Consider the following 27,540-nt stretch of genomic DNA (forward strand, 5'->3'; position numbering starts at 1 on the left):
TGCAAACTGCTGCCCCATCTCTAGCCCTCCTTCCTCTCAAATCATTGAACGTGTTGTCGTTTCCCAAATCCCTGCCCATCTTTTCACAACTTCATGTTTGAATCTCCAGGATTCCACCCTTCCATAGCACTGAAACAACCCTAATCAAAGTCACAAATGACATCCTCTGACTGTGAACATGTTGCATTTTCTAACTTCATCTTCCTTGACCTGTCTGTAGCCTTTGACCTAGTCGACCACACCATCATCTTCCATCTTCTCTCCTCCATTGTCCAGCTGAGTGGACTGCCCTTGCTTGATTTCACTCTTGCCTATCCAATGTTAGCCAGAGCATCTCCAGTAGTAGCTTTTTAAAAAATTCTTCTTAAAACTCACATCGATAACCAAGGTTTTGGTCACACTCCTAATAGCTCCTCCTCTGGGTCGGCATCCATTTTGTCTGATTATGCCTCTGTGTAGTGCCTTGGGATGTTCTTGCATGTTTAAGGTGCTATATAAATGCAAGTTGCATTTGTAGTAGTTGTTCATATCCACTTCCTCCTCTGGATATGTTAACAACAGAATGTGTTTCGGTGTAATTTTGCTTGATTGCTGAGTTCTCTATTATTTGCCCTATTCTGTATCATAGTTAAATGTGTTGGATGATGCAGTGCAGCATTGGCTCATGTTTTCAGTATTATTTGAACTCATCCCCATGCCAAATTAATTAATTCTTCTCTCACTCTGCAGATGAGGATGGTCTTGGCATCAGTATTATAGGAATGGGAGTTGGAGCAGATGCAGGATTAGAAAAACTAGGAATTTTTGTCAAGACCGTTACAGAGGGAGGAGCAGCTCAAAGGGATAGCAGGTAAGAAAAATTGCTGTTGAAAAGGCCACATGGTTTTGTCATTTGTAGATATCACAGGATTTTCTCTTGTCCAAAAACGTGATAGGTCTAGAATAACTTTCAAGTACGAAAAGTTTAATTCAGTTGTCAGTTCAGGTTTAACGCAAGTTGCATAAGTGGCTATGGATACCTACTAGTCCACAAAGCAGTAAGGTGAGTTCAGTGTTTATTGACTACAAAACAGTGGTCGCTCTCATTTTGCTAGTTACCGAGTTTCTTAAGTTGCTTTCAAAATCATGAGGGGTCTAGACAGAGTAGATAGAGAGAAACAGTTCCCATTGGCGGAAGGGTCGAGAACCAGAGGGGACAGATTTAAGGTGATTGGTAGAAGAACCAAAGGCGATATGAGGAAAAAACCTCTTTATGCAGCGAGTGGTTATGATTTGGAATGCACTGCCTGAAAGGGTGGTGGAGGCAGATTCAATCGTAGCTTTCAAAAGGGAATTGGATAAGTACCTGAAGGAAATAATTTGCAGGGCTACGGGAAAAGGGCAGGGGAGTGGGACTAGTTGAAGTGCTCTTGCAGCCGCACGGGCTCGACGGGCTGAATAGCCTCCTTCTGTGCTGTAGCCATTCTATGATTCTAATGTCACATAAACTGAATTGACTCTAAATTGGCATCTCTGAGGGTTGGAACCTCATGAGGAGGCGGAGTAAAATTATCTGCTTGGCACTTTTGACTGAAGATACTTGAAAACACTGGTCTTACACTTATGTGCTGGCTCTGCCATGGTTGAGGATGGGTATGTTTATGGAGCCTCCCCCCTCACCCTACCAGTTGCTTGCTTCTCGACTTGATGTGATAGAGCTACAGAGTGTTGTTCTGATCCAATGGTTGTGGGAACGTTTAGCTTGTCTGTAGCCTTTTTCTTTTGGTGTTTGGTAATCTGGTAGCTCTGTGTTGTAGCTTCATTGGGTTGGTGACTCATTCTAAGGTATGGCTGTTGGTGCTCCTCGCACAGGGGTGAGCAATTATTTGGGCTGGAGGGCCACTTAACAAGTTTTGATGAGCTGTTGAGGGCCGCACACCAATGTTCCCCCTAAGATGTGCGGCTGCGCACCAATTGCGAGGACCCGTGCAGACCGCTCACCAGCTCCTGCTGCTGGAAGAGATACTGTGCAGCAAATTTAAAGGGGCTGCGCACAGAAAAAAAAATCAGAGGGAACATTGCATAAACATAAACCTAAATTCATATAGTAGTCCGATACTATCTTAAATATACAAAATGATTTGATACTGCTTAGAAATGAATCCAAGATAAAAGTTGAAAATGTTGTGGTATCTTCTGGTCTCCGTAAATCAGTGTGGTGAAATAGAACTGTACCCACTTTAGAGCCTGATTTCCCACCTCAGTGATCCTCATATCTCTCTGCAAAGATTACTAATGCAGTCCCAATTGGGACCAGATGAGAACTCCCCTGCCGTCGTACTCTGGGTACCGTGAGAGGAAAGACGCAGCGCTGGTCTCTTTCTTCGGTAAGAGTCATGGAGATGAGCAGCCATGACTCAACTCTAAAATGGATAGGGTATATTAGAGTACGCAGTATACTCTGGGTATGGATGTCTGCCATTGGGGCCCAGGATCGCGGAACGGATCCTTTTACGATCGGGCTGGGGAGAATTGCTTTTGCGAATTATTAATTTGAATTAAATATTAATATGCTTTTCCTTGGCTGCAGTTCGGGTCTGTCTCTGTCCCACGAGAAGTGAAAGTGGATAGATTAATGTGCAGCTTGAGCACCGCCTCGCGTTCTCTTTCTGTCCCGTCCAGCAGGCCGGATAGAATGACCTGGCAGACTGGATATGACCTGCAGGCTGTATTTTGCCCACCACTGTCCTAGCATGTCCTTCTACACTTCCCATTGAACCAGAGTTAATTTCCCAGCTTGATGGAAGGATGTGCTGGGGTATGCGGCTACAGATTCTGGTACTATACAATTCTGTTACTGATGATGGCCCCGGGCACTTCATAGCTTTGGGGTGCTAGATCTGTCCTTAGTCAGTCCTATTTAAGACGGTGGTAGTGATGGAGGGTGTCCTCACTGTGAAGACAAGAAGGGCTGTGCAGTGGCCACTACTACTAATGCTATCGTAGACAGACATGTCTACACAGTCCTTGCAAAGACAAACTCTAGTCCTCACAGTGCAGGTACTCTCCATCATGTAGTATAGCCATTGTGCTACATGGGACAGACTAATGAAATGTTCTAGAAGCCCAAAGCTGGGCATCTATGACATTCTGTGTGCCATCAGTAGTAGCAGAATCGTATACTGTAACCAATAGGTAGGCTGATGAGGATGAGGTCAAGTAGGTTACTCCCTTGTGCTGATTCCCTCACCACTTGATGCAGGTTCATTTGGGAATTATGTCCTTCAGGACTCAACCAGCTCAGTCAGTAGTTCTATCAAGCCACTCTTAGTGGACATTGCATTCTGTTCCTTGCTTACTTCAATGTTTTTTTCAAGAGTGGTGTGCAATATGGAGGCATACTGATTTTTAAGTTGGGAGTGAGAGTAGTTACTGGTAGTCAGCAGGAGGTGTCCTTCACTTTGTTTGACCTGAACCCACGAGACTTCATGGAAGATTCCCAGGGCCACACCCACCTGTTTGTATACTACATTCCCCTTTTCTGGTGGGTTTATTCTGCCATTGGAACAGCACATATCCAGGGACGATGATGGAGAAGTATGGGATGTTGGTTGCTAGATATGATTGTGTCAGGTTGTTGCATGACTAGCCTGCGGGCCTGTTTTCCATCTTGAGTTCCAGTTTCCAGATGTTGGAATGTCAACTAGGCTGGGATTGCTTGAGTCTTGTCCTGGTTGATGCTTGGGTTGTTGCCGATACTTCTCTTAGTGTCCTGTTTGACAACTGAGTGGCTTGCTAGGCCAGTTCTGAGGGCGTTAAGAGTCTGCTGTATTTTGTCACACTAGAGTCACATGTAGGCCAGACTAGGTAGGGTGACCGGTTCCATTCCTTGAAGGATATTAGCGAGCCTGTTTAAATTTTAGGACATTCCAGTTATTTTATGGTTCTAATCCACAAGTTAGCACATTTATTGAATATTGTATGGAAATTTGGAGGGGAAAGCTTTTGTTTAATATATTGACTACAGGTACATAAGGTAGGATTTGCGCAATGCTTGCAATGTCATTACATTGGGGTGTTTGGGCCTGAAAGATTGTATTGCATGCATAATGGTGGCAGAAGGCTCTTTGTGATTTATTTCAAACCCCAAATTGAGGAGGAAATTTAGATTTGTTAGATGCTGACACTAGAAAAGGGTGAGGGTTCCATTTACCCATTTATGAGTAATCTATTGAATTTAGCATATCTAGTCATTGAAGTTTAGGTGAAATTGGTTGAACATGTGTCATTAAATGATATTTGTGGGAGTTATTGTGTGTTCTGGCTTAAAGGGGTAGTCATTTTGAGTTCTAATATTAGCAGTGGTGTGAAAAATATGCTCAGCAGCCTATCTAAGGTATTTAACATGCTGGTTGCTGCATGATGTCAGCAGTTGGGCGGGGCTTGAGTGTGAGCTTAATACCAAGAGAGCCAGCAGCTGACTTGCTTGGTTATTGGTGCAAGCATGGGATGGAGTTTGAAGGAACGTCAGAGTTTGTGCCAAAAGTGGAGTTATCCAACAGCATGCTGGCAATGCACGTTTGAGGTGGGAAGGAGATTCTCAGTGTCCGTATCGATCAGTCACAGGAGCTAACTGGCACCAGAGGGGGAATTGGTTATTTTTTAGACTTGTAACAAAGGTCCCGGTGCTGCCTCAATAGGGGTAGAGGAAGTTAAACGGAGAAGCTTGGAATATCTTTAAATTCTGATCAATTAGATTCAGAATCTGAGACAAGTAGTTATTTTGATTGCTTTTATCTGATTGAAGACTCTTTTAAAGATCTTTTCTCTTGTCACGGTTTCTCTACAGATCAGAAATTCCGGGTGTAGTGTGAAAATCCGAGGCAGGGATGATGGTCGTCAACATCATGATCTGGAGTTAGGCATTTGTTATAACACCATGCACATCTGTCACAGAAAATGGACTTTGGCATTCATGCTGATGCTTAAAGCCTTTAGTTGGTGTAATTATGGCAGCTCAAGAGATGGAAACTGGCACAAGGCAGTGCAATAGTGATGGCTTCAGGGGCCAACTACAGAATGAGGGCTAGGACTAGATTTGAGGAACTGTGGCTGCAGATACAGCCATCTGATTTGATTAGGGTTATCTGATGTTACTAGTTTCGATCATGGAACTTATTTGTATGGGTGAGTGGATAATCAGTCTACCTGAAGAAACTGAAAATACATTTTGGGTGAAAGGACTGGACATAAATTTAAAGGCTGTAATATTTTTAAAAATATTTGTGATTTGTTAAATGATCCTTAAAGTGAAATAAATCCTAGAGTGGACATGACTGATGAGGTTTGGGGCCTGTGGTATTCCGCATACAAGACTATTTTTATTTCTAGGAAGCACTATGTTCCCCTGTATTCTTTCAAAAGTCTATCCTTGTAAGCTGCACACTTGCACATCAGAATTATGTCTAATTATTGTGGCTATCCATTATTTTATGTAAATATTTTTAGCTTATTTTAATAACCATTCATAAATTAATCCTGTTTGCAAATGAGAGATGTTGGAGTAACAGTATTTTTGAAAAAAAACTTAATTTTGATTCAAATTAAATTTTTGTATTAAATATTTGATACATTTGCCAATAAAGAAAAACAGCTTGATGAAGACATTAATGCTTAGTAAAATAATTTTATCTGTTTTGAAAGTGTATAAACCAGTATTAATAAGGAATGTTTGATGTTTGTGACTGTGCTGTAGAAGTCCCAATGGGAATTTGTAGTTTGCTCCATGATGTGGAATGAATCAAATTTGATACACTCTATTCTGCAAAGCATGCAAACTACTGGCAGCAGCAAGCAGTAGCAGTATATTATTCATGTGAAGTTTATTAGCACCATGTTATTCCTCTATAAATAGAGGGATTGCAGTATCAGACAACAGAATAGGAGCATTTGTAATCCATTTTACATTAATAGATTTTTAGGTCATAATAATGCACTTTATTATAATAGTGTGCAATTATGTCCTGTTTGCAGCCTATTTGAATTAATAAATATTTTTTAATGTGCTTTTTATCCCCAAATCCTACATCTGTTGAAAGGGTGTGTTGGTGTTGGCCTGTTTTGCCAATATTCCCTTTTAGCCAGATTCTAGGAGGTAAAAAATGCTGCTCAAACATGATCTGCACATCTGATTTCTCCTTTCACCCTGTGAGGATGATGCGCTGCAACCTCCACACCTGCCATGGCTCTGATTGGGAATTAACGAGAGGGTGGCTTCAAACTTGCATTCTTCCACTCTGTCCCTGTGCCTCTAGGCATTGAACCTTCAATGTAAGTGATGTTGGTAATGGTTTTCTCTTGTATCCATCTTCCCATACATTTTATCAATTACTAGTAACTCTCCTGTGGCTTTGCTTATGGTGAGTCAAAGGATATACTATTTTATAATAACTAATTGATCTCACATGGCAGTCAAGACCACTTTGATTTTTCCAGGTGAAGCAGGGTTAGAGGGTGGGGATAATCGAGCCAATAAAGCAACACATTTCTAGAAAGTAGTTGGGACAGCTTTCTGGAACTATGGACCCGATTTTCCCATTGGAGGCGGGTTGAGGTTTGGGTGGGTTCCAAACCCGCTTCCACTGTCAGGTGGGAAAAATTTGCGATTTTCCCCTAATTGGCCAGTTACTTTCAGAGGTGTGGGTTGCCCTGGGCCAATTAGTCTTTTGGGACTGAAACTCGCCTCTGCTGATGTCACTTATCCAGCTTCATTTAAGGGCTGCTTGCTGCCTTGGCTCATTCCACTGGTTTTTGGTCGATGGTGCACCACCTCCAAACTTTTATCTCCTTGAAGAATGGCCAGTTCCAAGGCAAGGGCCTCCCCGAGGTTCTCTGATGAGGCGCTGGGAATGCTGGTTGAGGGGACGAGATCTAGCAGGGAGGTGCTCTTCCCCCTCATCGGGGAGGAAGAGGCCTCCCAAAGAAACCAAGGCTGTGTGGGCCCAGCTGGCAAGGGATATAACCTCCAGATCTGTGTGCAGATTGGGTGATTGTTTCTGTTTATTGATGAAATGCCATCCCTGTGTGAATGTATCAACATTAGGTGATGGCAAACTGTTGGCGTGATGGCATCTGTTATTTCAGCTTAGGCAGCTCCACATTGCCTGCTCCATGACACTTGTGTGGTCAGGTTGGTGGTCAGAGTGAAAGGAGGCCAGAGAATCATGTCCATTGTCTATCATATAGATTGGGCTAACCAAATTAGTAACAATACTGTGGAGGAGGAATTCCTGGAGTGTTTACGGGATGGTTTCCTGGACCAATATGTCGAGGAACCAACCAGTGATCAGGCCATCTTAGACTGGGTATTATGTAATGAGAAATAATTATTTAGCAATCTTGTTGTACGAGGGCCCTTGGGTCGGAGCGATCATAATATGATAGAATTCTTCATTAAGATGGAGAATGAAGTAGTTGACTCGGAGACTAGGGTCCTGAATTTAAATAAAGGAAACTATGATGGTCTGAGGCGCGAGTTGGGTAGGATTGATTGGGGAATGTCACTCAAAGGGTTGACGGTGGATAGGCAATGGCAAGCATTCAAAGACCGCATGGATGAACTACAGAAATTGTTCATCCCAGTATGGCATAAAAATAAAACAAAAAAGGTGATTCAACCGTGGCTAACGAGGGAAATTAGGGATAGCATAAGATCCAAGGAGAGGACATATAAATTGGCCAGAAAAAGCAGTAAACCTGAGGATTGGGAGCAGTTTAGGATTCAACAAAGGAGGACAAAGGGATTAATGAAGAAGGGGAAAATTAGAATATGAGTGTAAGCTTGCAGGGAACATAAAAACTGACTGTAAAAGCTTTTATAGATATGTGAAGAGAAAAAGATTGGTGAAGTCAAACGTAGGTCCCTTGCAGTCAGAATCAGGGGAATTTATAATGGGTAACAAAGAAATGGCAGACCAATTAAATACATACTTTGGTTCTGTCTTCACAAAGGAGGATACAAATAACCTCCCAGAGATGTCGGGGAACATAGGGTCTGATGAAGGGGAGGAACTGAAAGAAATCAGTATTTGTAAGGAAGTGGTGTTAAGGAAATTGATGGGACTGAAGGCCGATAAATCCCCAGGGCCTGATAATCTACATCCTAGGGTACTTAATGAAGTGGCCCTAGAAATAGTAGATGCATTGCTGATCATCTTCCAACATTCGATGGAATCTGGAATAGTACCCATGGATTGGAGGGTAGCTAATGTTACCCCACTATTCAGAAAAGGTGGTAGGGAGAAAACGGGGAATTACAGACCGATAAGCTTGATATCGGTAGTGGGGAAAATGCTAGAGTCGATTATAAAGGATGTAATAGCTGAGCACTTGGAAAACAGTGACAGGATCGGACAAAGTCAACATGGATTTACAAAAGGTAAATCGTGCTTGACTAATCTGGAATTTTTTGAGGATGTAACTGGTAAAATAGATAAGGGAGAACCAGTGGATGTGGTATATTTGGACTTTCAGAAGGCTTTCGATAAGGTCCCGCATAAGAGGTTAGCGTGTAAAGTTAAGGCACATGGGATTGGGGAGCAAGGTATTGACTTGGATAGAAAACTGGTTGGCAGACAGAAAGCAAAGAGTTGGAATAAACGGGTCTTTTTCCGAGTGGCAGGCAGTGACTAGTGGGGTACCGCAGGGATCAGTCCTTGGACCCCAGCTATTCACAATGGCCCAGAAATTCGGGGGCTTCCCGCGGGTGCAAGCCCCTGACCTACACTTACCTAGCGCGCCGGCAGCTGAGCTCTGGGCCTGCGTAGAATTCCTCTCCGGGGCCTGGCCCAGAGGCCGGCGCGCTGTGCTGGCGTGTCCCAGGGGCGTAGCTAGTGCGATGCGTCCCCTGGGATCACGTGAGCCATGGGCAGCCAATCGGAGGAGGGAAAAGCCCATTCATAAGATTGACAGAAAGACCTGTCAAAACGTATGAATGCTGAGGGCCCAAAACAGTAGTTAACCTTCAAATACATTTTTTTAAAAATCACACTTTTTAAATAAACTATAAATTACATTAAATAACTATTTTAAACAATAATTTTAATTTTTGAAAAAAATAATTTTATAAAAACGGGGCTAAAAATAAACTTACCTTGCTTTAAAGTATTTAAAAATAACAAACCTGTGGAAAAAATGTTTTAATTTTAATTAATTGACCACTTACCTTTTAAAATGCAGTCCTTACGCCTGGTTTTTACATTTCTAAAATCTAAAGACTTACCCTCATGGAAAAACCTGTTTTTAAAAAAAAACGTAAGTTCAAAGCGAACGCGCAGACTCCCGCGCACACGCGTTCGACCTCTGAACCTCTTCGTTCAGAGGATCGGAAGTGCCGGTTTCCCGCGCATGCATAGTGCATGCAAGGAACCGGCACTTCCATCGGGTCCACACGTGAGTAGCCCGTGCGTACTCATGCGTTGGGACCCGAATTGCTGGGCCAATATATATTAATGATCGAGACGAGGGAACTAGATGTAATATCTCCAAATTTGCAGATGACACAAAGCTGGGTGGGCATGTGTGCTATGAGGAGGATGCCGAGAAACTCCAGGATGATTTGGACAGGTTGGGTGATTGGGCAGAAGCATGGCAGATGCAATATAACGTGGATAAATGTGAGGTTATCCACTTTGGTGGCAAAAACAGGAAGGCAGATTATTATCTGAATGGCAATAGATTGGGCGAAGGGGAAGTGCAACGAGACCTGGGTGTCCTTGTGCACCAGTCGCTGAAGGTAAGCATGCAGGTGCAGCAGGCGGTTAAGAAGGCAAATGGTATGTTGGCCTTCGTAGAGAGAGGCTTTGAGTACAGGACCAAGGATGTCTTGCTGCAGTTGTACAGGGCCTTGGTGAGACCACACCTTGAGTATTGTGTGCAGTTTTGGTCGCCTTATCTGAGGAAGGATGTTCTTGCCATGGAAGGAGTTCAGCAAAGATTCACCAGGCTGATACCTGGGTTGGCAGGAATGACGTATGAGGAGAGATTAGGTCGATTGGGCTTGTACTCGCTGGAGTTCAGAAGAATGAGAGGGGATCTCATTGAAACTTATAAAATTCTGACAAGACTGGACAGACTAGAATGCAGGAAGGATGTTCCCGATGGTTGGGGAGTCCAGAACCAGGGGGTAACAGTCTAAGGATAAAGGGTATGCCATTTAGGACAGAAATGAGCAGGAATTTCTTCACCCAGAGAGTGGTGAACCTGTGGAATTCTCTACCACAGAAGGCAGTAGAGGCCAATTAAATATATTCAAGAAGGAGTTCGATATATTTCTTAAGGCTAATGGGATCAAGGGGTATGGAGAGAAAGCAGGGACCGGGTACTGAATTTGGATGATCAGCCATGATCACATTGAATGGCGGAGCAGGCTCGAGGGGCCGAATGGCCTACTCCTGCTCCTATCTTCTATGTTTCTATCATGTGTTAAGAAGGAGCCAAGCACATGTGCCACAATGGGCAACCTATGCAAATCTGGCCAGGATGAGTGCATCCCTTGCATCACAGGTGTTATGTCCGTGTATAATCAGACACAGACTGCGGAGAACGGTACAAACGGTGTTTACTCAACGTGGCTCAGACTGCAACTGATCTGTACAGATTACGACTCAACGTTATATACAGGTGTGGTCACTGCCGGTACTTATTACAGTATACATGAGCTGTACAAAGTAGTTCCCCCCCCCCCCCCCCCCTTATAAAGGTACATACATTACAATTCCTCCCCTTTTAGATTAACAGTACCATAACACTCATTTAACAATTAAATATCAAACTAATTACAATTAACACTTTTAACATGCAACATTAGCTGAAAATAGTCTATTTATGAATTCAGTCTTTGGGGAGGCTTCCTGATCCTTTCTGGATCGCGCCTTTCCCGAGTGTCTTGCTCTTGGTGCGGAGGCGATTCTGGCCCCCTGTCGTCGGTTGGTTCATCAGCTTCCGATGCTACTGTTTCTGGGGTAGATGCTACCTGTACGTCGGGTTCATCACCAGGTACGTATGGGCGAGGCATGGGGTTGACTTGTTCCTGTGACTCTAGGATCTGGTCAGCATGGCGTCTCACGATGCTCTCCCCAATGTCCACTGTGTACATTAGTGGCCCCTGCCGTGTGCATATCGTTCCTGGCTGCTATTTTTCTGTTCGGTAGTCGTCGGCCAAGACTGGTTGCCCTACATTGAAGCTCCTTGTTAGCTTCTCATGGATGTGCTGGAATTGCTTACTCTCAACACCTCTTCGTACGTTTGGTCTGAGCAAATCCAGGCGAGATCTTAACCTTCGGTTAAAGAACATCATGGCTGGGGCCTGGTTGGTGATTGCATGTGTCGCATTCCGGTAGGCGAACAGGAAATTGTCCACCTTGTGCTGCAGCGGAATGTTGTCATTGTACATAGCCTTTATTGCCTTCTTAAAGGTTTGTACGAACCTCTCAGCCAATCCATTTGTGGCTGGATGATACGGGGCGGATGTGTAATGCCTTACCCCATTCTTTTTCAAGAACCTCCGGAACTCTTCGGACACAAACTGTGGTCCGTTGTCGGAGCAAATCTGTTCTGGCAAGCCATTCCTGGCAAAAATGGTCCGTAGGACTGCAATAGTTTTCTCCGTGGTGGTGGAGGACATTTTGATGACCTCAGGCCATTTCGAGTGCGCATCCACGGCTATTAAAAACATCGAGTCCATGAATGGACCAGCAGAATCAATATGCACCCGTTGCCATGGAGATGAGGGCCACTCCCATGGGTGTAGAGGGGCCTGTGGTGGTGCATTTTGGACTTTCTGGCATCCTGAGCAGCTCTTGGTGAGGTCCTCGATTTGTTTATCGATTCCCGGCCACCACACATAAGCCCTGGCTAGGCTTTTCATTTTTACCCCTCCAAGATGACCCTCATGAAGCTCATTGAGCACTCTATCCCTTAACTTGGGTGGAATTACCACTCGGGATCCACACATCAAGGTCCCCCGGCACACTGACAGCTGTTCTCTCCTTGTCGAGAATGCTGGCAACAGTGAGTCGCCATGTGCTGGCCATCCCTTCACCGTCAAATCATATACCTGAGACAGTGTCGGGTCTTTTCGGGTTTCCTTTTCGATACAAGCGTTAGTTACCGGTAGTTATTCAACTATAGTCGAATGGAATATTTCGACAGGATCCACTGCTGGTGCTTCCTCTGCAGTAGGCAGTGGCAGGCGTGATAGCCCATCAGCATTTCCATGCTGTTTCGTGCCCTTATATTCAATCTCATAGTGGTGCGCCCCTAGGAAAAAGTGACCATCTTTGTAGTCATTGCGCAGTCATCACCGGAACGCCCTTCTTCAGATTAAAAATGGAGACAAGAGGCTGGTGATCAGTCAGCAAGGTGAATTTCTGCCCGTGCAGATAGTGATTGAACTTTTTCACTCCCCACACTAGGCTGAGGGCCTCCCTGTCAATCTGGGCGTAGTTGCGCTCGGCTGAGGTTAGTGATCGTGATGCAAAGGCTATTGGCCTCTCTGAACCGTCCGAGAATTTGTGCGAGAGCACCGCTGCAATGCCGTAGGGTGACGCATCACATGCCAACCGAATTGGTAATGCTGGGTTGTAATGGGCCAATACCTCTTTCAATGTGATTAGTGTTTTGCTCTTCTGGAAAGCTCGTCTACATTCGTCACTCCACTTCCATGGCACCCCAGTTTGCAGTAGGGTGTTCAGTGGGTGTAGTATTGTAGACAAATTTGGCAAGAACTTATGGTAGTAGTTTACCAGCCCGAGGAACGACCTCAGTTGTGACACATTTTCCGGTGCTGGAGCCTTGACTACTGCCTCAATCTTCTCTGGGGACTTATGTAACCCCTCTTTATCGATAACGTGGCCACAATACGAGATCTGTTTTCTAAAAAACTCGCATTTGGGGCGGTTAGCTCGGAGCCCATATTCCTGCAATCTAGTGAGCACCTGCTCCAGGTTGGCAAGGTGATCACTGTCATTTTCGCCCGTGACCAGGATGTCGTCCAAATAACACTGGGTCCCTGGGATCCATTGCAGGACTTGTTCCATTGCCCTCTGCCAAATAGCCAGAGCTGATGCTACCCCGAATACCAGCCGATTGTATTGGTAGAGACCTTTATGGGTGTTGATTGTGAGGTATTTTTTTGATGCTGCTTCTACCTCCATTTGCAGATACGCCTTGGCCAGATCAATCTTAGTGAAGCGTTTCCCTCCAGATAGCGAGGCAAAAATATCTTCAATCCGCGGAAGTGGATATTGTACGGTGTGAAGGACCGGGTTCACTGTTACCTTAAAGTCCCCACAGATGCGAACCTTCCTTGGTTCCCCAGGCGTGCTGCTCAACGACTTTTTCATCACAGGGACGATGGGTGTAGCCCACTCGCTTCAGTCTACCTTGGACAGTACACCTGAACGTTCCAGACTCTCCAGCTCTGCTTCGATGGCTGGGCGGATCGCATAAGGTACCGGTCTGGCCTCAAAAAATTTTGAGCTTGCGTTTTCTTCAATTTTAATCGTCGCTGTCATGCCTTTTAGTGTTCCGAGTCCTTGCTGGAACACTTCTTTCGCATCAGTTAGGATCTTTGACAGTCGCCCAGGTGTGGCACCGTCATCCTTTTTGTCAGCCAGTCAGTGCATGTATGGAATGCCAATCCAGTTGTATTTTCCGGATCCATACACGTCCCAGTAATGGTGGTCCTCCATCTTGCAATACATACAAGTCTAGTTTTGGTGTTTCCTTACCGTTCTATATAACGGTCACCCTTATTTTTCCTTTGGGGTAGACTTTTTGCCCCGTGTACGTCTTCAAAATAATTTTTGTGTCTCTCAAGGGTATGTGTGAGAACAGCCGCTCGTAGTCCCGTCGGTTTATGACTGTTAGGGCTGATCCTGTGTCCAATTCCATCTTTACCTGGACTCGGCGGCACGGTGGCATAGTGGTTAGCACTGTTGCCTCACAGCGCCAGGGACCCGGGTTCGAATCCGGCCTCGGGTGACTGTCTGTGTGGAGTTTGCACATTCTCCCCGTGTTTGCGTGGGTTTCCTCCGGGTGCTCCGGTTTCCTCCCACAGTCCAAAGATGTGCAGGTTAGGTTGATTGGCTATGATAAATTGACCCTTAGTGTTAGGGGGATTAAATACGTGGGGTTACGGGGATAGGGTTGGATATGTGTTCGTGCAGGGGTTACGGGGATCGGGTGGGATATGTGTCGGTGCAGGCTCGATGGGCTGAAATGGCCTCTATCTGCCCTGTGGGGTTTCTGTGATTCTGTGATCCTGCTATCTTGAGAGTGACCCAAATGGTTCGGTGATCCTCTGTTGTGATCACATTATGTAGTTTCAGACAACTCAGTTTCCTGCTTTCGGAGTCATTATCACTCTTTTGTTCGTCTGAACTATTCTCCGTTATCTTATGTACCTTCTTGTACTTTCCTTTGGTCGGTTTCTTATTGCTGGTTTGCTTTCCCGACCTGCAGACTCGTGCTATGTGTCCTACTTTTCCACACTGTCTGCACACTTTGTCTTTGAACCAGCAATCATTCTGGTCCTGTGTTGTTCTGTCGCAGCGATAGCACTTCTCTGTTCCATATGACATTTAGTTTGTGCCATATTCTTGCGGTCTCTGTTGTATCTCTGCAGCGCCCCGTGCTGCTGCTTCATATGATACCGCAATGCTGAAAGCCTTTTCCAGCGTAAGGTCCTTTTCAGATAAAAGCCGTTTCTGGGTTCCTTCACTTTGAAGCCCACACACAAACTTGTCCCTTAAGGTATCTGCCAGTCCCGCTCCAAACTGGCAGTGTTTCGATAGTTTGCGCAGTTCTGTTAAATAATCAGCATTGCTTTCATCCTTATGCTGGTTCCGTTTGTGAAATTTGAATCTTTCTGCTATCAGCAGCGGTGTGGGGTTTAAATGTTCCTTTAGTATCGTTACTATGTCTTCAAAACTCTCTTCCATTGGCTTCGTTGGGGTTACTAGATTTCGCAATAACCCATACGTCTTTGCACCCATTAAATTCAACAATACCGACGCTTTCTTGTCATCTGACACCTCATTTGCCTTGCAGTACACCTCTATTCGTTCGACATATGTAGTCCAATCTTCGACTTCATTGTCAAATGCGGTGATACTGCCACTCTTCGGCATTTTGGGTGTGGTTTAAAATGGCGTCTCCCGCGCTTTCCTTCCTCCCCTGCTGCTGCCGGTTCTCGTGGCAATGGCGGCGCCCTGTAGGTTTCGCGCGCTTCCCCTGCGCTGCTGCCAATGCTGCTCTCGGCGGTCCTCGTGGCAATGGCGGCGCCTCGCGGGTTTCTGCGCGTCTCTCTCTCCCTCTTTCCGACGCTGCTTGGCCCCTGAACACCGGCTGCGCCCTGTGCGCTCTGCCCTCTATATCTATCTCTCTCTCTCTCTCTCTCTTTCTCTCTTCTTTCCCCCCCCCCCCCGTCGACGCTGCTCGGCCCTTTGCTGTACCGCTCGGTCGGCTCTAACCCGCCGCTGTCCGGGAAGGGTCTGCGCACTACCTGTTGCCAGCCCGTTTCGCTGGACCACCTCGACTGGAAAGCCAAGCCTGGCTCTCGACAGCCTCCCCCGCAATTCTCGAGTCTCTGCTGGATGACTGGGCGGTTGCCCGTGGTCGACGCCCGAGTCTCTGGCCTTGACCTCCAATCCACTGATCTTCAGGAACGAATCCCCGGGAGTTGATGCAGAGTTGCAGGTAGGTTCGAACCTGCCTCGTCGCCAATGTTACGTCCGTGTATAATCAGACACAGACTGCGGAGAACGGTACAAACGGTGTTTACTCAACGTGGCTCAGACTGCAACTGATCTGTACAGGTTACTACTCAACGTTATATACAGGTGTGGTCACTGCCGGTACTACAGTATACATGAGCTGTACAAAGTAGTTCCCCCCCTTAAAGGTACATACATTACAACGGTCAGCCATGTGCTCGTGTGCTGCCGCTGCTGCTGGTTCCACCGCCACCACCACCACCACCACCAAATAGTTCCCAAGCTGCTGGCAAATACCTCTGTTGGGGAAGCGCTCAGTCCAAGCAAGGAGAGGGTCTTCCAAGGAGGTCCCACAGTTGAGAGATAGAAGCTGCAGCACCTCCGACTTCGATAGGCCTGCTAGAAGTGCTGAAAGACCTGTGGAACAAAGGTTCTGCCACCTGCATCTGTTCCCTGCTGAAAGCTCCGTTTTAATGGTGGAGCTGCAGCTGTGACGAGGCCACCCACTTGTCAACCCGCCAGGATTAGCTGGCATGGTTTAGGAGGGTCGTGCAACACACACAAAATGTGGCAAAATAACAAAGCCCTGTCAAAATAGGATTATAGAGGCCCTTAACAACTATTTAAGGGTCTTAACTACCTCTCTGGACTGATGGAGGCGGGACCGAATCGCACCCATCAAACCCGCCTCCGGCAAAATTGCGCGGAGGCAGGTCCTGAACCTGCCCTCTCTTTTTGCGATTTTTGCCAACTATCCCGCCTCCAAACCCACCTTCTCAAGGCTGGGAAAATCGCCCCCTATATGTTTTAGGAATGGCAAGGGAATATGCCATATTGGATTTAGTAATGAGTATGACCAGAATTAGTTAGTAATCTGACAGTAAGGGAACATCTTCCAAATACTAACCACAATATGACTGAATTTAATATCGCGTTTGAGAGGCAGAAAGAAGAGCCATACACCAAGGTTTTAAATTTAAATAAGGCAAACCTCCAAGGGATTAGAAATAAATTGACCACAGTAAACTGGTCTGAACTATTAAGGGGTAAACCTACAGACAAACAGTGGGAAGTATTCAAAGAAATATTTGATACGATACCATACCAGTATATACCCCAAAAAGGCAACACCTCGACTTGTCTAGTTAAGCAACCATGGTCAACAAATGAGGTCAAAGACAATATCAAGCTACAAGAAAAGGTTTACACAAATGCAAGGAAAAGTGGAAATCCAGCAGACTGATAGAGCTATAAAAACCAACAAAGGGATATAAAGAGCTATAAAAACTAACAAAGGGATATAAAGAAAGTAATAGGTGTAAAAAGGAATATGAAATTTGTTTTCAAGGAATATCAAAGCTAATGGTAATGGTTTTTATAAATTATATTTAGAGAAAGAGAGCGGCGAGGGGAAATGTGGGCCCATTAAAGGCAGATGCAGGTGAGACTATAATGAACAATAAGGAAACGGTAAACTTGTGAATTTAATGCTTTGTATCCGTTTTCACAGTAGAGGAAGAGGCGAAAATACCAGGGGTACAAGGGAATCTAAAAATAGGTCAAGGGGAAGAATTTATTGGAATTAATATAAGTTTAAAAAATGGTAGTGGAGAAAGTAATCTGAATGAAGATAGAAAAAATCACCAGGACCTGATGGTTTCCAGGGTATTAAAGAAATAAGTAAGGAAATTGCAGATGCGTTGGTCATAATTTTCCAAAGCTCTCGAGACTTGGGAATTGTGCCTTTTGGATTGGAAAATTGCAAATGTCTCTCCATTATTTAAGAAGGGATGGAGAGAGAAACCAGGAAACTAAAGACCTGTTAGTTGTGAGGAGTCACTGGAATCTATCATTAGGGACAGAGTGACTGGGCACTTGGACAAGTATGAGCTGATCAAAGAGAGTCAGCATGGATTTATGATGGGTAGGTCATGTCTAACTAAGCCAGTTGAATTTTTTGAGGAGATCACTAATCTGCTGGATAGGGGAGTGCCAATGGATGTTGTCTATATAGACTTCCAGAAGACATTTGATAAGGTTTTGCACCAGAGATTATTAGCAAAAATGAAAGTGCACGGAATTGAATGTAACCTTGTGGCTTGGGATGATAATTGGTTGGGCGGTAGGAGACAGAGGGCTAGAAATTGGACGATTTATCCCCACCCATTCACGCCATAATTGGGTGAAAAAATGGCGGCCGCCGCTCTTCCACCAGTTAATGGCAGGACCCGCGGCGGCCGCCATTTTGGGGTGGTCTGCAGCGCTGCCAATTGCAGCGATCGCGAAAATCATTGAAATGAAGTAGATCGTGATGTCAGTGAGAGTGCAACTCTCACTTGACGCCCGATCTGCTAGTTTGGACAACGCTGCTCCACTTGCCGGCATGCCTTAACTACGACGAGCTGATCAAGCGTTGAGAAGCAGGAAAGCGGGTCCAGTAGCGGTATTTAAAGGGATTATCAGCACTTGAATCTGATATGTTTCTCCAGTTTGACTGGCTCTGTGCAACTTTCTGCAACTCCAGCAGCTTTATTAACTTCTTTCAAGGCTCTAAGGTAATAGGGAATGTTGTTGCAAGTGGAGAACACCTTCATTATTATTTAAAGGCTTCTGCTCACAATACTGGCTCACAGTCATGGGGGCTGTACTGGCAGTCCACCTTGCACTCAAGGATCTTTGAGAGAGGGAGCAGAGGCAACAAAGAAAATTAGAAGATTCACCAGAGGGAGCAGGAGGGCTCTCAACAGGGGGCCTTACCCACCTAGGGTCTTCCGAGAGCACTTCTCTTGTGCATTTAAGCGAGGAGCAGTGTAGGAAGCACAGTAAGTTGTGTAGATGGGAACAGTAATTTGGAAAGGATCATAGACAGATTAAGTGAGTGGGTTAAACTATGCAAGATGGAGTTCAGTGTGGGGAAATGTGAGGTCATCCACTTTGGATGCAAGAATGACAAATCAAAATATTTTCCAATTGGCGAGAGATGGAACAGTGGAGGTGCAAAGGGATTTGGGTGTCCATGTACATAAATCACTAAAAGCTAGTGTACAGGTCTAAAAAGTAATCAAAAAGGCTAATGGAAAGTTGGCTTTTATCTCGAGGGGGCTGGAATACAAAGGGGAAGAAATTATGGTTCAGTTGTATGGAGCCTTGGCCAGATCTCATCTGGAGTACTGCATTCAGTTTTGGGCACCCCGCTTCAAAATAATAGATTGCTTTGGAGGGGGTAGAGTGCAGATTCACTAGAATGAAAGCAGGGCTTAAAGGGTTAAATTATGAAGACAGGTTGCAAAAACTTGGCTTGTATTCTCTTACGTTTAGAAGGTTGAGGTGTGATCTAATTGAGGTGTTTAAAATGATACAGGGATTCGATAGAGTAGGTACAGATGAACTATATTTTCTGGTGGGAGAATCCAGAACAAGGGAACAAATTAGACCTAGGCCATTTAGGAGTGAAATCAGGAAGTGCTTTTTCACAGAGGGTAGTGAAAATCTGGAACTCTATTCCCCCCCAAAAAAGCTGTGGATGCAAGGTCAATTTAAATATTCAAGACTGAGCTTGAGGATATCAAGTGATATGGATCAAAAGCAGGTAAATGGAGATGAGGTACAGATCAGCAATGATCTGATTGAATGGCAGAATAGGCTTGAGGGGCTGAATGGCCTATTTTTGTTCCTATGAGAGTAGGAGAGAGGAAGAGGAGGATGGGAAGGAAGGATAGGAGGGAGAGAGGAGGGCAGAGAAAGAAAGGGGAGAAGAATGAGGACAGGCGAGGGGAAAGGAGGTGGAGGAGAGGGGTAAGATCGAGAGGAGAATATGGGGAAGGGAAGAGATGGGCATTGAACAGGACGGAGGGAGAGAAGGAGTAAAGAGGGGGAGGGAAAAAGAGGGAGGTCTGAGGCAGAGGAGAGTGGTGGGGTGAGGGCAGGGCAGGAGGTGCTGAACAGGGGAATGTGGAGGCAGGTGGAGATGGAGGAACAGGAAGGAGAGATCGAGATGGAGAGGGCAGGGCACAGAAATTATGGGTGGGGGAGGGAGGAGAGGTGAAGATGGGGGAGAGAAGAGAAGGTGAGGGTAGGGAGGAGAGGAGGGGGTGAGAATGGGAAATAAAGGGTGGCTTGAATGACAGGGTGAGAGAAGGACAGAGAAGGGGAGAAGAGAGGACAGAAGAGTGGATGAGGATGGGGGTGAGAGAAGTGGAGAAGGGAAAGTTGTAGAGGGGAGAAGGAAGATTGTTGTGAGGAGGAGAGGGAGGGAATGTTTGTTGAGAGGGAGGAGGAGGGGAGGAACAGAGGAGATGGGATGAGAGACAAGGTGGTCAAAATATATAGGTTTCACAGAATTTTATGGTAGTGAATGGTAAGTACAGAAGATGTTGGTGGGATGAAGTCTGAGTGGAAAGGAGGGAGCGAGTACCGCAATGTTGAAGAGCATTCTAAGGGAAAAGGGTGAAACTAAAGTTAAGAACAATATATTTATAAGCATTGGGGAGGGAGGGGAGTCTTGGGAATGGGAGGTTTTAGAATGTGTGGACTGAAAAAGAAAAACACTAGGAGCTGCAGCAAAAAGAGCAGAAATGTACTTTGAAAAACCAGCACTGGACCAAGGTCAGCTGACGGCTGAAGTAAATTCTTAACATTATCTTCAGATAACAGCTGGGAATCTGAGTGAGGCCGACTAATGGCCAAATAAATATTTTATGCATTGTTTCTGGTGGGTGAACCAGTGGGCAAACTCAGCTGAGTGCCAGATAGAAATGTTTCCAGATAATGGCCAGGAACCTGTGGGTAAAGCTGTCTGATAGCAAAATAAAAATGATGGATACTATTTCCTTGGAAAACCTGGGGGGTGAGCCCTGAAGAAAAATGTTAAACACATCATTCCCCTTGGAGATTCTGGGGTGGAGGTTGGCTGATAAGTGAAGAATATTTATAAAAACACTTTGCCATAGGCAATCTTGATGGGCTGATGAAACAGTACCTACCTGTGGTTGCCAGTTCAGGCTCCTTTTTTGGCAGCATTGCAGCAGTCCATCTGTTTGTTTATGTCTGGCCATTTAACCCTGCGCCTCACACCCTCTTTCCCAGCTTTGTTCCTGGTCTCTTGCCCACTTCATTTCTGGAACAGAATCTAGAGAGGAGAAGCAGGGCCTGTAACATTTCCTTGCCACACTGTTTTCTTCATGCTGTATCTGTCATGCCTATTTGTGGCTCTTAAACATATCTTTATTATACTTGCCTCTGATTGAGTCCTCCTACCACGGTCTCCAAGATAGATGGAGCTTGTGATGCTATTGTCCACAGTGCTACCCACTGGAAATCTGTGATAATCGGGTCCTTTCCCAATGTTCCCGGCTGCTGCCTCAAGTTCCTGCCTCTTGCCAGTTTCCACCCCCAATTAGGATTATGTTTCAGCCTCCCCTTTGATGACCCACCTTTGCTCCCAAACAAAAGTCAATAGAATGACCAGAATCATCAAACCACCTGTTCTGTGGAGTACCTGTACAGTATTAGCAGATGAAACAATATTCAATGTGACTCGACATTCACAAGCTAGTTGTAACTTTAGTTCATTTACCTGTTAACTATTTTCTTTTAATATTCAGTTCCCAAGACAATAAATAATCATCTCTGGAACTATCTTGTTGATAGAGGAATGGACAGAGCAGTGTTGTCTTTATTATTATTATTTATTATTTAGCTTGTTTGATTATTTATTTTACATGCCAGTTTAGTACTCGTTATCAATCTGGCAGATCTTCGTACAGGAAACTTTCTGGTATCCGGCATGGCCGGGACCGACGTGGTGCCGGTTCATCAAAAATTCCGGATAACCGAACGCTATAGTAAAAGATACGGAGCTCAGAGCTCCGTATAAAGCAACAAACCCTGTTGCTTAGCAACAGCTTAAGAACAACGTCCGCAAGTTGCAAGCGTCTCTGTAGCTTAGCAACAGCTGCAGCCACACGCTTGCACAGCAACAAATGGACTAATAAAAGTTACCTGAACCTACTCCTGAATTTTGCTGGTTAACCGACATTTCCGGTTATTTAGGGGCCGGTTAATCGAAAGTTTCCTGTAGTTAATTTTCAGGAATGACACACTCTTGTTACCATGCCGACACAGGCAGATTTTCTTTTTTTTATGTTTCGCTGAATTGCCTATAGGTAAATGTAGTACTGTACTAGGCATAATATTTCGAATTTTTTAAATGTTGTAAAAATTTATACCTGGTACAGTATTACTAATAGCTTATTAGTGTAACAGTTAACCTAATGTAAGACCGTGTACAATCTGTACTATTGTAGTCAGTCTCAGTAAATAACTACAAGATAGAGGTGAAACTGAAAATATAAGAATCAACAAGTCTTTCAAATACAAGTTCACTCCAGTTTTTCTGTGTAATAGAGTCATAGGCCTAGAAATTCAGTGAGCTGCGCCACCCGTTAGCGCCTTAAGAGGGCGCTAATTGGGTCGGAAGCCACTGGCCACGCCTCCCGCTAAATTCCGCGGGATGCTAATGGCAGCACTAGCCGTTAGCGCTGCGCCGCTACCGATGACGTCATCGGTGTGCGCAGCGCCCCACTAACACCCCGATCGCGATATTTAGATGCGCCCCCTGCTTTAATGCCGTACGCTATTTGCGACCGGTTCAGGGGGGCCTACCTGCGGCGGTGGAGGCGCTAATTAAAGGAGAGGTGTGGGGTGGCCATTTTTTTTGCTGGCCGCCTGCCAGCACACCTCCGCGCTGCCATCCCCGGCCGCCTGAGCCACCCCCCCCCCCCCCCGCGGAGTGCCGACTGCGTTCCAAGAGCCCAGCACTTCCCCTCGGTGCCGGACTCTTTTGCCGGCACTCGCGATCCTTGATCGCGCTGCACAAGGTCCCTCCCCTTTAAGAAGGGGGAGGAAGGCCTGCAGTACCGCTGCGCACCGTGCCGCAGCGATATTCAGTTGCAACGCCCCAAGAGGGATGCGGGGCGCCTCCAGTAGCGCCGCGCTTCCCTCTGGGGCACGCAAACTGAATTTCCAGCGGGCGGCCGCGACTGCTTCCGGGGTGCTACTTTTAGCGCCCTGGCGAGGCTGGCGCCCCTTGTATGCTATGGCATTTCAAGTGCTCATCTAAATGCTTCTTGAATGTTGTGAGGGTTCCTGCTCTACCACCTTTTCAGGCAGTGAGTTCCAGATTCCAACCACCTTCTGGGTGAAAAAGTTTTTCCTCAAAATTCCCTCTAAACCTCCTGCCCCTTACCTTGAAACTGTGCCCCCTGGTTATTGACCCCTCTAGTAAGGGGAAAAGTTCCTTTCTATCTACCCTATCTATGCCCCTCATAACTTTGTACACCTCAATCAGGTCCCCCTCAACCTTCTCTGCTCTAAGGAAAACAACCCCAGCCTTTCCAGTCTCTCTTCATAGCTGAAGCGCTCCAGCCCAGGTAACATCCTGGTGAATCAGCTCTGCACCCTCTCCAATGCAATCACATCCCTCCTATAGTGTGGTGACCAGAACTGCACACAGTATTCCAGCTGTGGCCTAACTAGCGTTTTGTACAGCTCCATCATAACCTCCCTGCTCTTGCCTTATTTAGCCGAGGCATAGAATATAAGTATCCCATATGCCTTTTTAACCACCTTATCTACCTGTTCTGCTGCCTTCAGGGATCTATGTACATGCACACCAAGGTCCCTCTGATCCTCTGTCCTTCCTAGGATCCCACCATTCATTGTGTAATTCCCTTGCCTTGTTAGTCCTCCCAAAATGCATCACCTCACACTTTTCAGGGTTAAATTCCATTTGCCACTGTTCTGCCCATCTAACCATCCCGTCTATATCGTCCTGTAGCCTGAGGCTTCCCTCCTCGCTATTTACCACTCCACCAATTTTCGTGTCATCTGCAAACTTACTGATCATACCTCCTACATTCATATCTAAATCATTAATGTACACTACAAACAACAAAGGACCCAGCACCGATCCCTGTGGTACACCACTGGACACAGGCTTCCAGTCACAAAAATAAACTTTGACCATCACCCTCTGCCTCCCAGCCTCAGACTCACTGGCCTGTAATTCCCTGGTTTATCCCTACTACCCTTCTTGAATAATGGTACTACGTTAGCTGTTCTCCAGTTCTCTGGCACCTCCCCTGTGGCCAGAGAGGTTCTGAAAATTTGTGTCAGAGCCCCTGCAATCTCCTCACTTGCCTTGCACAGCAGCCTGGGATACATCCCGTCAGGGCCTGAGGATTTATCCACTTTTAAGCCCGGTAAAACCCCTCGTACCTCCTCCCCCTCAATACTAATTTGTTCAAGTATATCACAATCCCCCTGCCTGATTTCTATGCCTACATCACCCTTCTCCATAGTGAACACAGATGCAAAATATTCATTTAAAACCTCACCTACATCTTCCGGCTCTACACACAGATTGCCACTTTGGGCCCTACTCTTTCCCTGGTTATCCTCTTGCCATTAATTATACTTATAAAACACCTTGGGATTTTCCTTTATTTTGCCTGCCAGTGTTTTTTCATGCCCCCTCTTCGCTCTCCTAATTTCTTTAAGTACCCCCCTGCATTTTCTATACTCCTCTAGGGCTTCCATTGTTATTAGTCCTTTGTATCTGCCAAAAGCCTCCCTTTTTTTCCTAATCCCATTCTTGTATATCCCTTGTCATCCAGGGTTCCCTGGGTTTGTTGGTCCCACCCTTGACCTTTACGGGAACATGTTGGCGTTGTACTCTCTCTATTTCCTTTCAGAAAGACTCCCACTGCTCTGATGTGGATTTTCCTACAAGTAGCTGATCCCAGTCCACTTTGGTCAGATCCTGCCTTATTCATATTAAAATCGGCCTTCCCCCAATTTAGAACCTTGATTTCCGGTCCATCTTTGTCTTTTTCCATGACTACCTTAAATCTCACTGAATTATGGTCACTGTCAACAAAATGCTCTCCTACTGACACTTCTACCATTTGCCTGGCTACATTCCCTAGAATTCGGTCCAGAACTGCCCCCTCTCTTGTAGGACTTTCTACATGCTGGCTCAAAAAGCTCTCCTGGATGCACTTTAAGAACTCTGCACCCTCTAAGCCTTTCACACTCTGACTATCCCAGTTAATATTGGGGAAGTTAAAATCCTCTACTATTATTACCCTATTATTTCTACAATTCTGAAATTTGCCTACATATCTGTTCCTCTATCTCTCCCTGACTGTTTGGGGGCCTATAGTACACTCCCAGCAAAGTGCTTGCCCCCTTTTTGTTTTTAAGTTCTACTCATATGGCCTCATTAGAGGAACCTGCTAAGATATCATCCCTTCTTACAGCAGTAATTGACTCCTTTGATTAATATTGCGACACCCCCCTCCTCTTTTACACACCCCTCTGTCTCGCCTGAAGAGTCTATACCTTGGAATATTGAGCTGCCACTCCCTCAACCATGTCTCTGTGATAGCAACAATATCATACTCCCATGATTTCATCAACACCTTCAATTCATCTGCCTTACTCGCAAGACTCCTTGCATTAAAATAAATGCCATCCAGCCTTGCCATACTCCCTTGTGCCGTTACATATTTGCTCTGCCTTCCAGGCTGACTTGTTTTTTCCTCTATATTTGGCTGTGCATCACCCCCTACTATAGCTCCACTCCGTATCCCATCCCCCTGCCAAGTTAGTTTAAACCCCCTCGCCCCCCAACATTACTCGCAAACCTCCCTGCAAGGATGTTGGTCCCGTTCCAGTTCAGGTGCAACCCGTCCGACTTGTACAGGTCCCACCTTCCCCAGATGCAGATCCAGTGATCCAGGAAACTAAAGCCCTCCTTCCTGCACCAACTCTTTAGCCACGCATTCATCTGCTCTATCCTCCTATTCCTATACTCACTAGCACGTGGCACCGGGTGTATTTTGAGGTCCTGCTTTTTAATCTGCTACCTAGCTCCCTAAATTCTTGTTGCAGGACCTCATCCCTCTTTGTTGGTACCAATGTGAACCACGACCTCTGACTGTTCGCCCTCCCCCTTCAGAATGCCCTGCAGCCATTCAGTGACATCCTTGACCCTGGCACCAGGGAGGCAGCATACCATCCTGGAGTCACGTCTGCGGCCACAGAAACATCTGTCTGTTCCCCTTAAGATAGAACCCCCATCACTATTGCTCTCCCACTCTTTTTCCTCCCCCCCGCCCCCTGTGCAGCTGAGCCACTCGTAGTGCCACGGACTTGGCTGTTGCTGCATTTCCCCTGAGTAACCATCTCCCCCATCAGTATCCAAAATGGTTATGTTCAGTTCAGTTTGCTATATGGATAATAGCACATTGCATTATATTCTGTTACTATATTGTACTGCAATACATTACAAAAGTCATTGTATAGAAAGTGAGAGCTGTTCTGAAAATATCAATAGGGAACTCAAGTGGTGAATTGGAGATGACATTCTATCATAGTCATTCCAGGAGTTTCAGCCATGGCTGGCCTCCCACATTCTACCCTACGTAAACTTGAGGTCATCCAAAACTCGGCTGCCTGTGTCCAAACTCGCACCAAGTCCCATTCACCCATCACCTCTGTGCTCGCTGACCTACATTGGCTCCCGGTTAAGCAGCGCCTCGATTTCAAATTTCTCATCCTTGTTTTCAAATCCCTCCATGGCTTCGCCCCTCCCTATCTCTCTAATCTCCTCCAGCCCCACAATCCCCCAAAATATCTGCGCTCCTCTAATTCTGCCCTCTTGATTATAATCCTTCAACCATTGGTGGCCGTGCCTTCTGTTGCCCAGGCCCTAAGCTCTGGAATTCCCTCCCTAAACCTCTCCGCCTCTATCTTTCTTTCTTCCTTTAAGATGCTCCTTAAAACCTACCTCTTTGTCCAAGCTTTTGGTCACCTGCCCTAATTTCTCCTTATGTGGCTCGGTGTTTTTATAAAAAAAAAAAAGTTGTCTTACAATACTGTGAAGTGCCTTGGGACATTTTACTACGTTAAAGGTGCTATATAAATACAAGTGGTTTTTGTTGTTGTTGGAGTAACCTGTTACTGCCAAAAACACTGCTATGTAAGTTAATAAGATTGTGTTTTTCTCTCTCATTCAGTGTGCACAATAATTTGTAATGATTGCAATTTTGTTTTTGACCTTTCTTTCATAAAGGATTCAAGTGAATGATCAGATTGTGGAAGTGGATGGAATCAGCCTGGTGGGTGTTACCCAAAGCTTTGCTGCCACTGTTCTGAGAACAACCAAAGGCAGTGTTAGGTAAGGAAATGTTTCATTTAGCCACTTCAGACCTTTTAAGGTGTTGATTTTATTATTTGTGGTATCCTGCTGGGGAGCATCTACAAGTTGTAATATGGTTGGACTTGGAAGTTTTCAGCCCTACAATCAATATGATTTAGAATGATACATTAGAGCATTCGGTATACTATATTAATTATGAAAATGTCTTTAGTGAAAATTTGTATCCTGATAATGTGAAAATCATACTGATAACGGCGACGGGATGAAATGGATGAAATTCAGTGAACTATTAGATGAATAGATGAATTCCAAATGCATGCAATTCTGACTTTGGAAAATGCAGATATACCAGGGAAGGCTGAGAAATTGAATAATATGTCACTGAAGCATAGAAATGATTTAAAATAGGATAACGTCGCTGAAATAGCAAATCAAACAATTTTATATACCTGTATTAAGAGCTTGCAGAAATTAGTATTATGTACTGTTTAAGTTTAAATAAAAACTGAACTTAAAATTTATCTCTGTAATTTTGCCTTTGGTTCATCAACATCTGTCAGG

The 27,540-nt window shown here is 45.3% G+C and overlaps 1 protein-coding gene across 16 annotated transcripts in view; it reads left to right on the forward strand.

Moving 5' to 3' along the window:
• The window catches only part of ppp1r9a (protein phosphatase 1, regulatory subunit 9A), a 472,949-nt gene that overhangs the window by 180,238 nt on the left and 265,171 nt on the right, over nt 1–27,540 (forward strand). For all 16 annotated transcript variants that reach the window (XR_015078433.1, XM_085988318.1, XM_085988314.1 and 13 more), the window contains exons 3-4: nt 730–850; nt 26,893–26,997. Coding sequence is in view for 15 of the 16 variants with exons in the window: in XM_085988318.1 (XP_085844444.1) it covers nt 730–850; nt 26,893–26,997 (226 nt within the window). In the remaining variant the exon portion in view is untranslated. The remainder of the gene's footprint in view (nt 1–729; nt 851–26,892; nt 26,998–27,540) is intronic.

This window comes from Somniosus microcephalus, chromosome 5 (assembly GCF_052327205.1).
Source record: "Somniosus microcephalus isolate GS21.2 chromosome 5, FLI_Smic_1.0, whole genome shotgun sequence".
Lineage (NCBI taxonomy): Eukaryota > Metazoa > Chordata > Chondrichthyes > Squaliformes > Somniosidae > Somniosus > Somniosus microcephalus.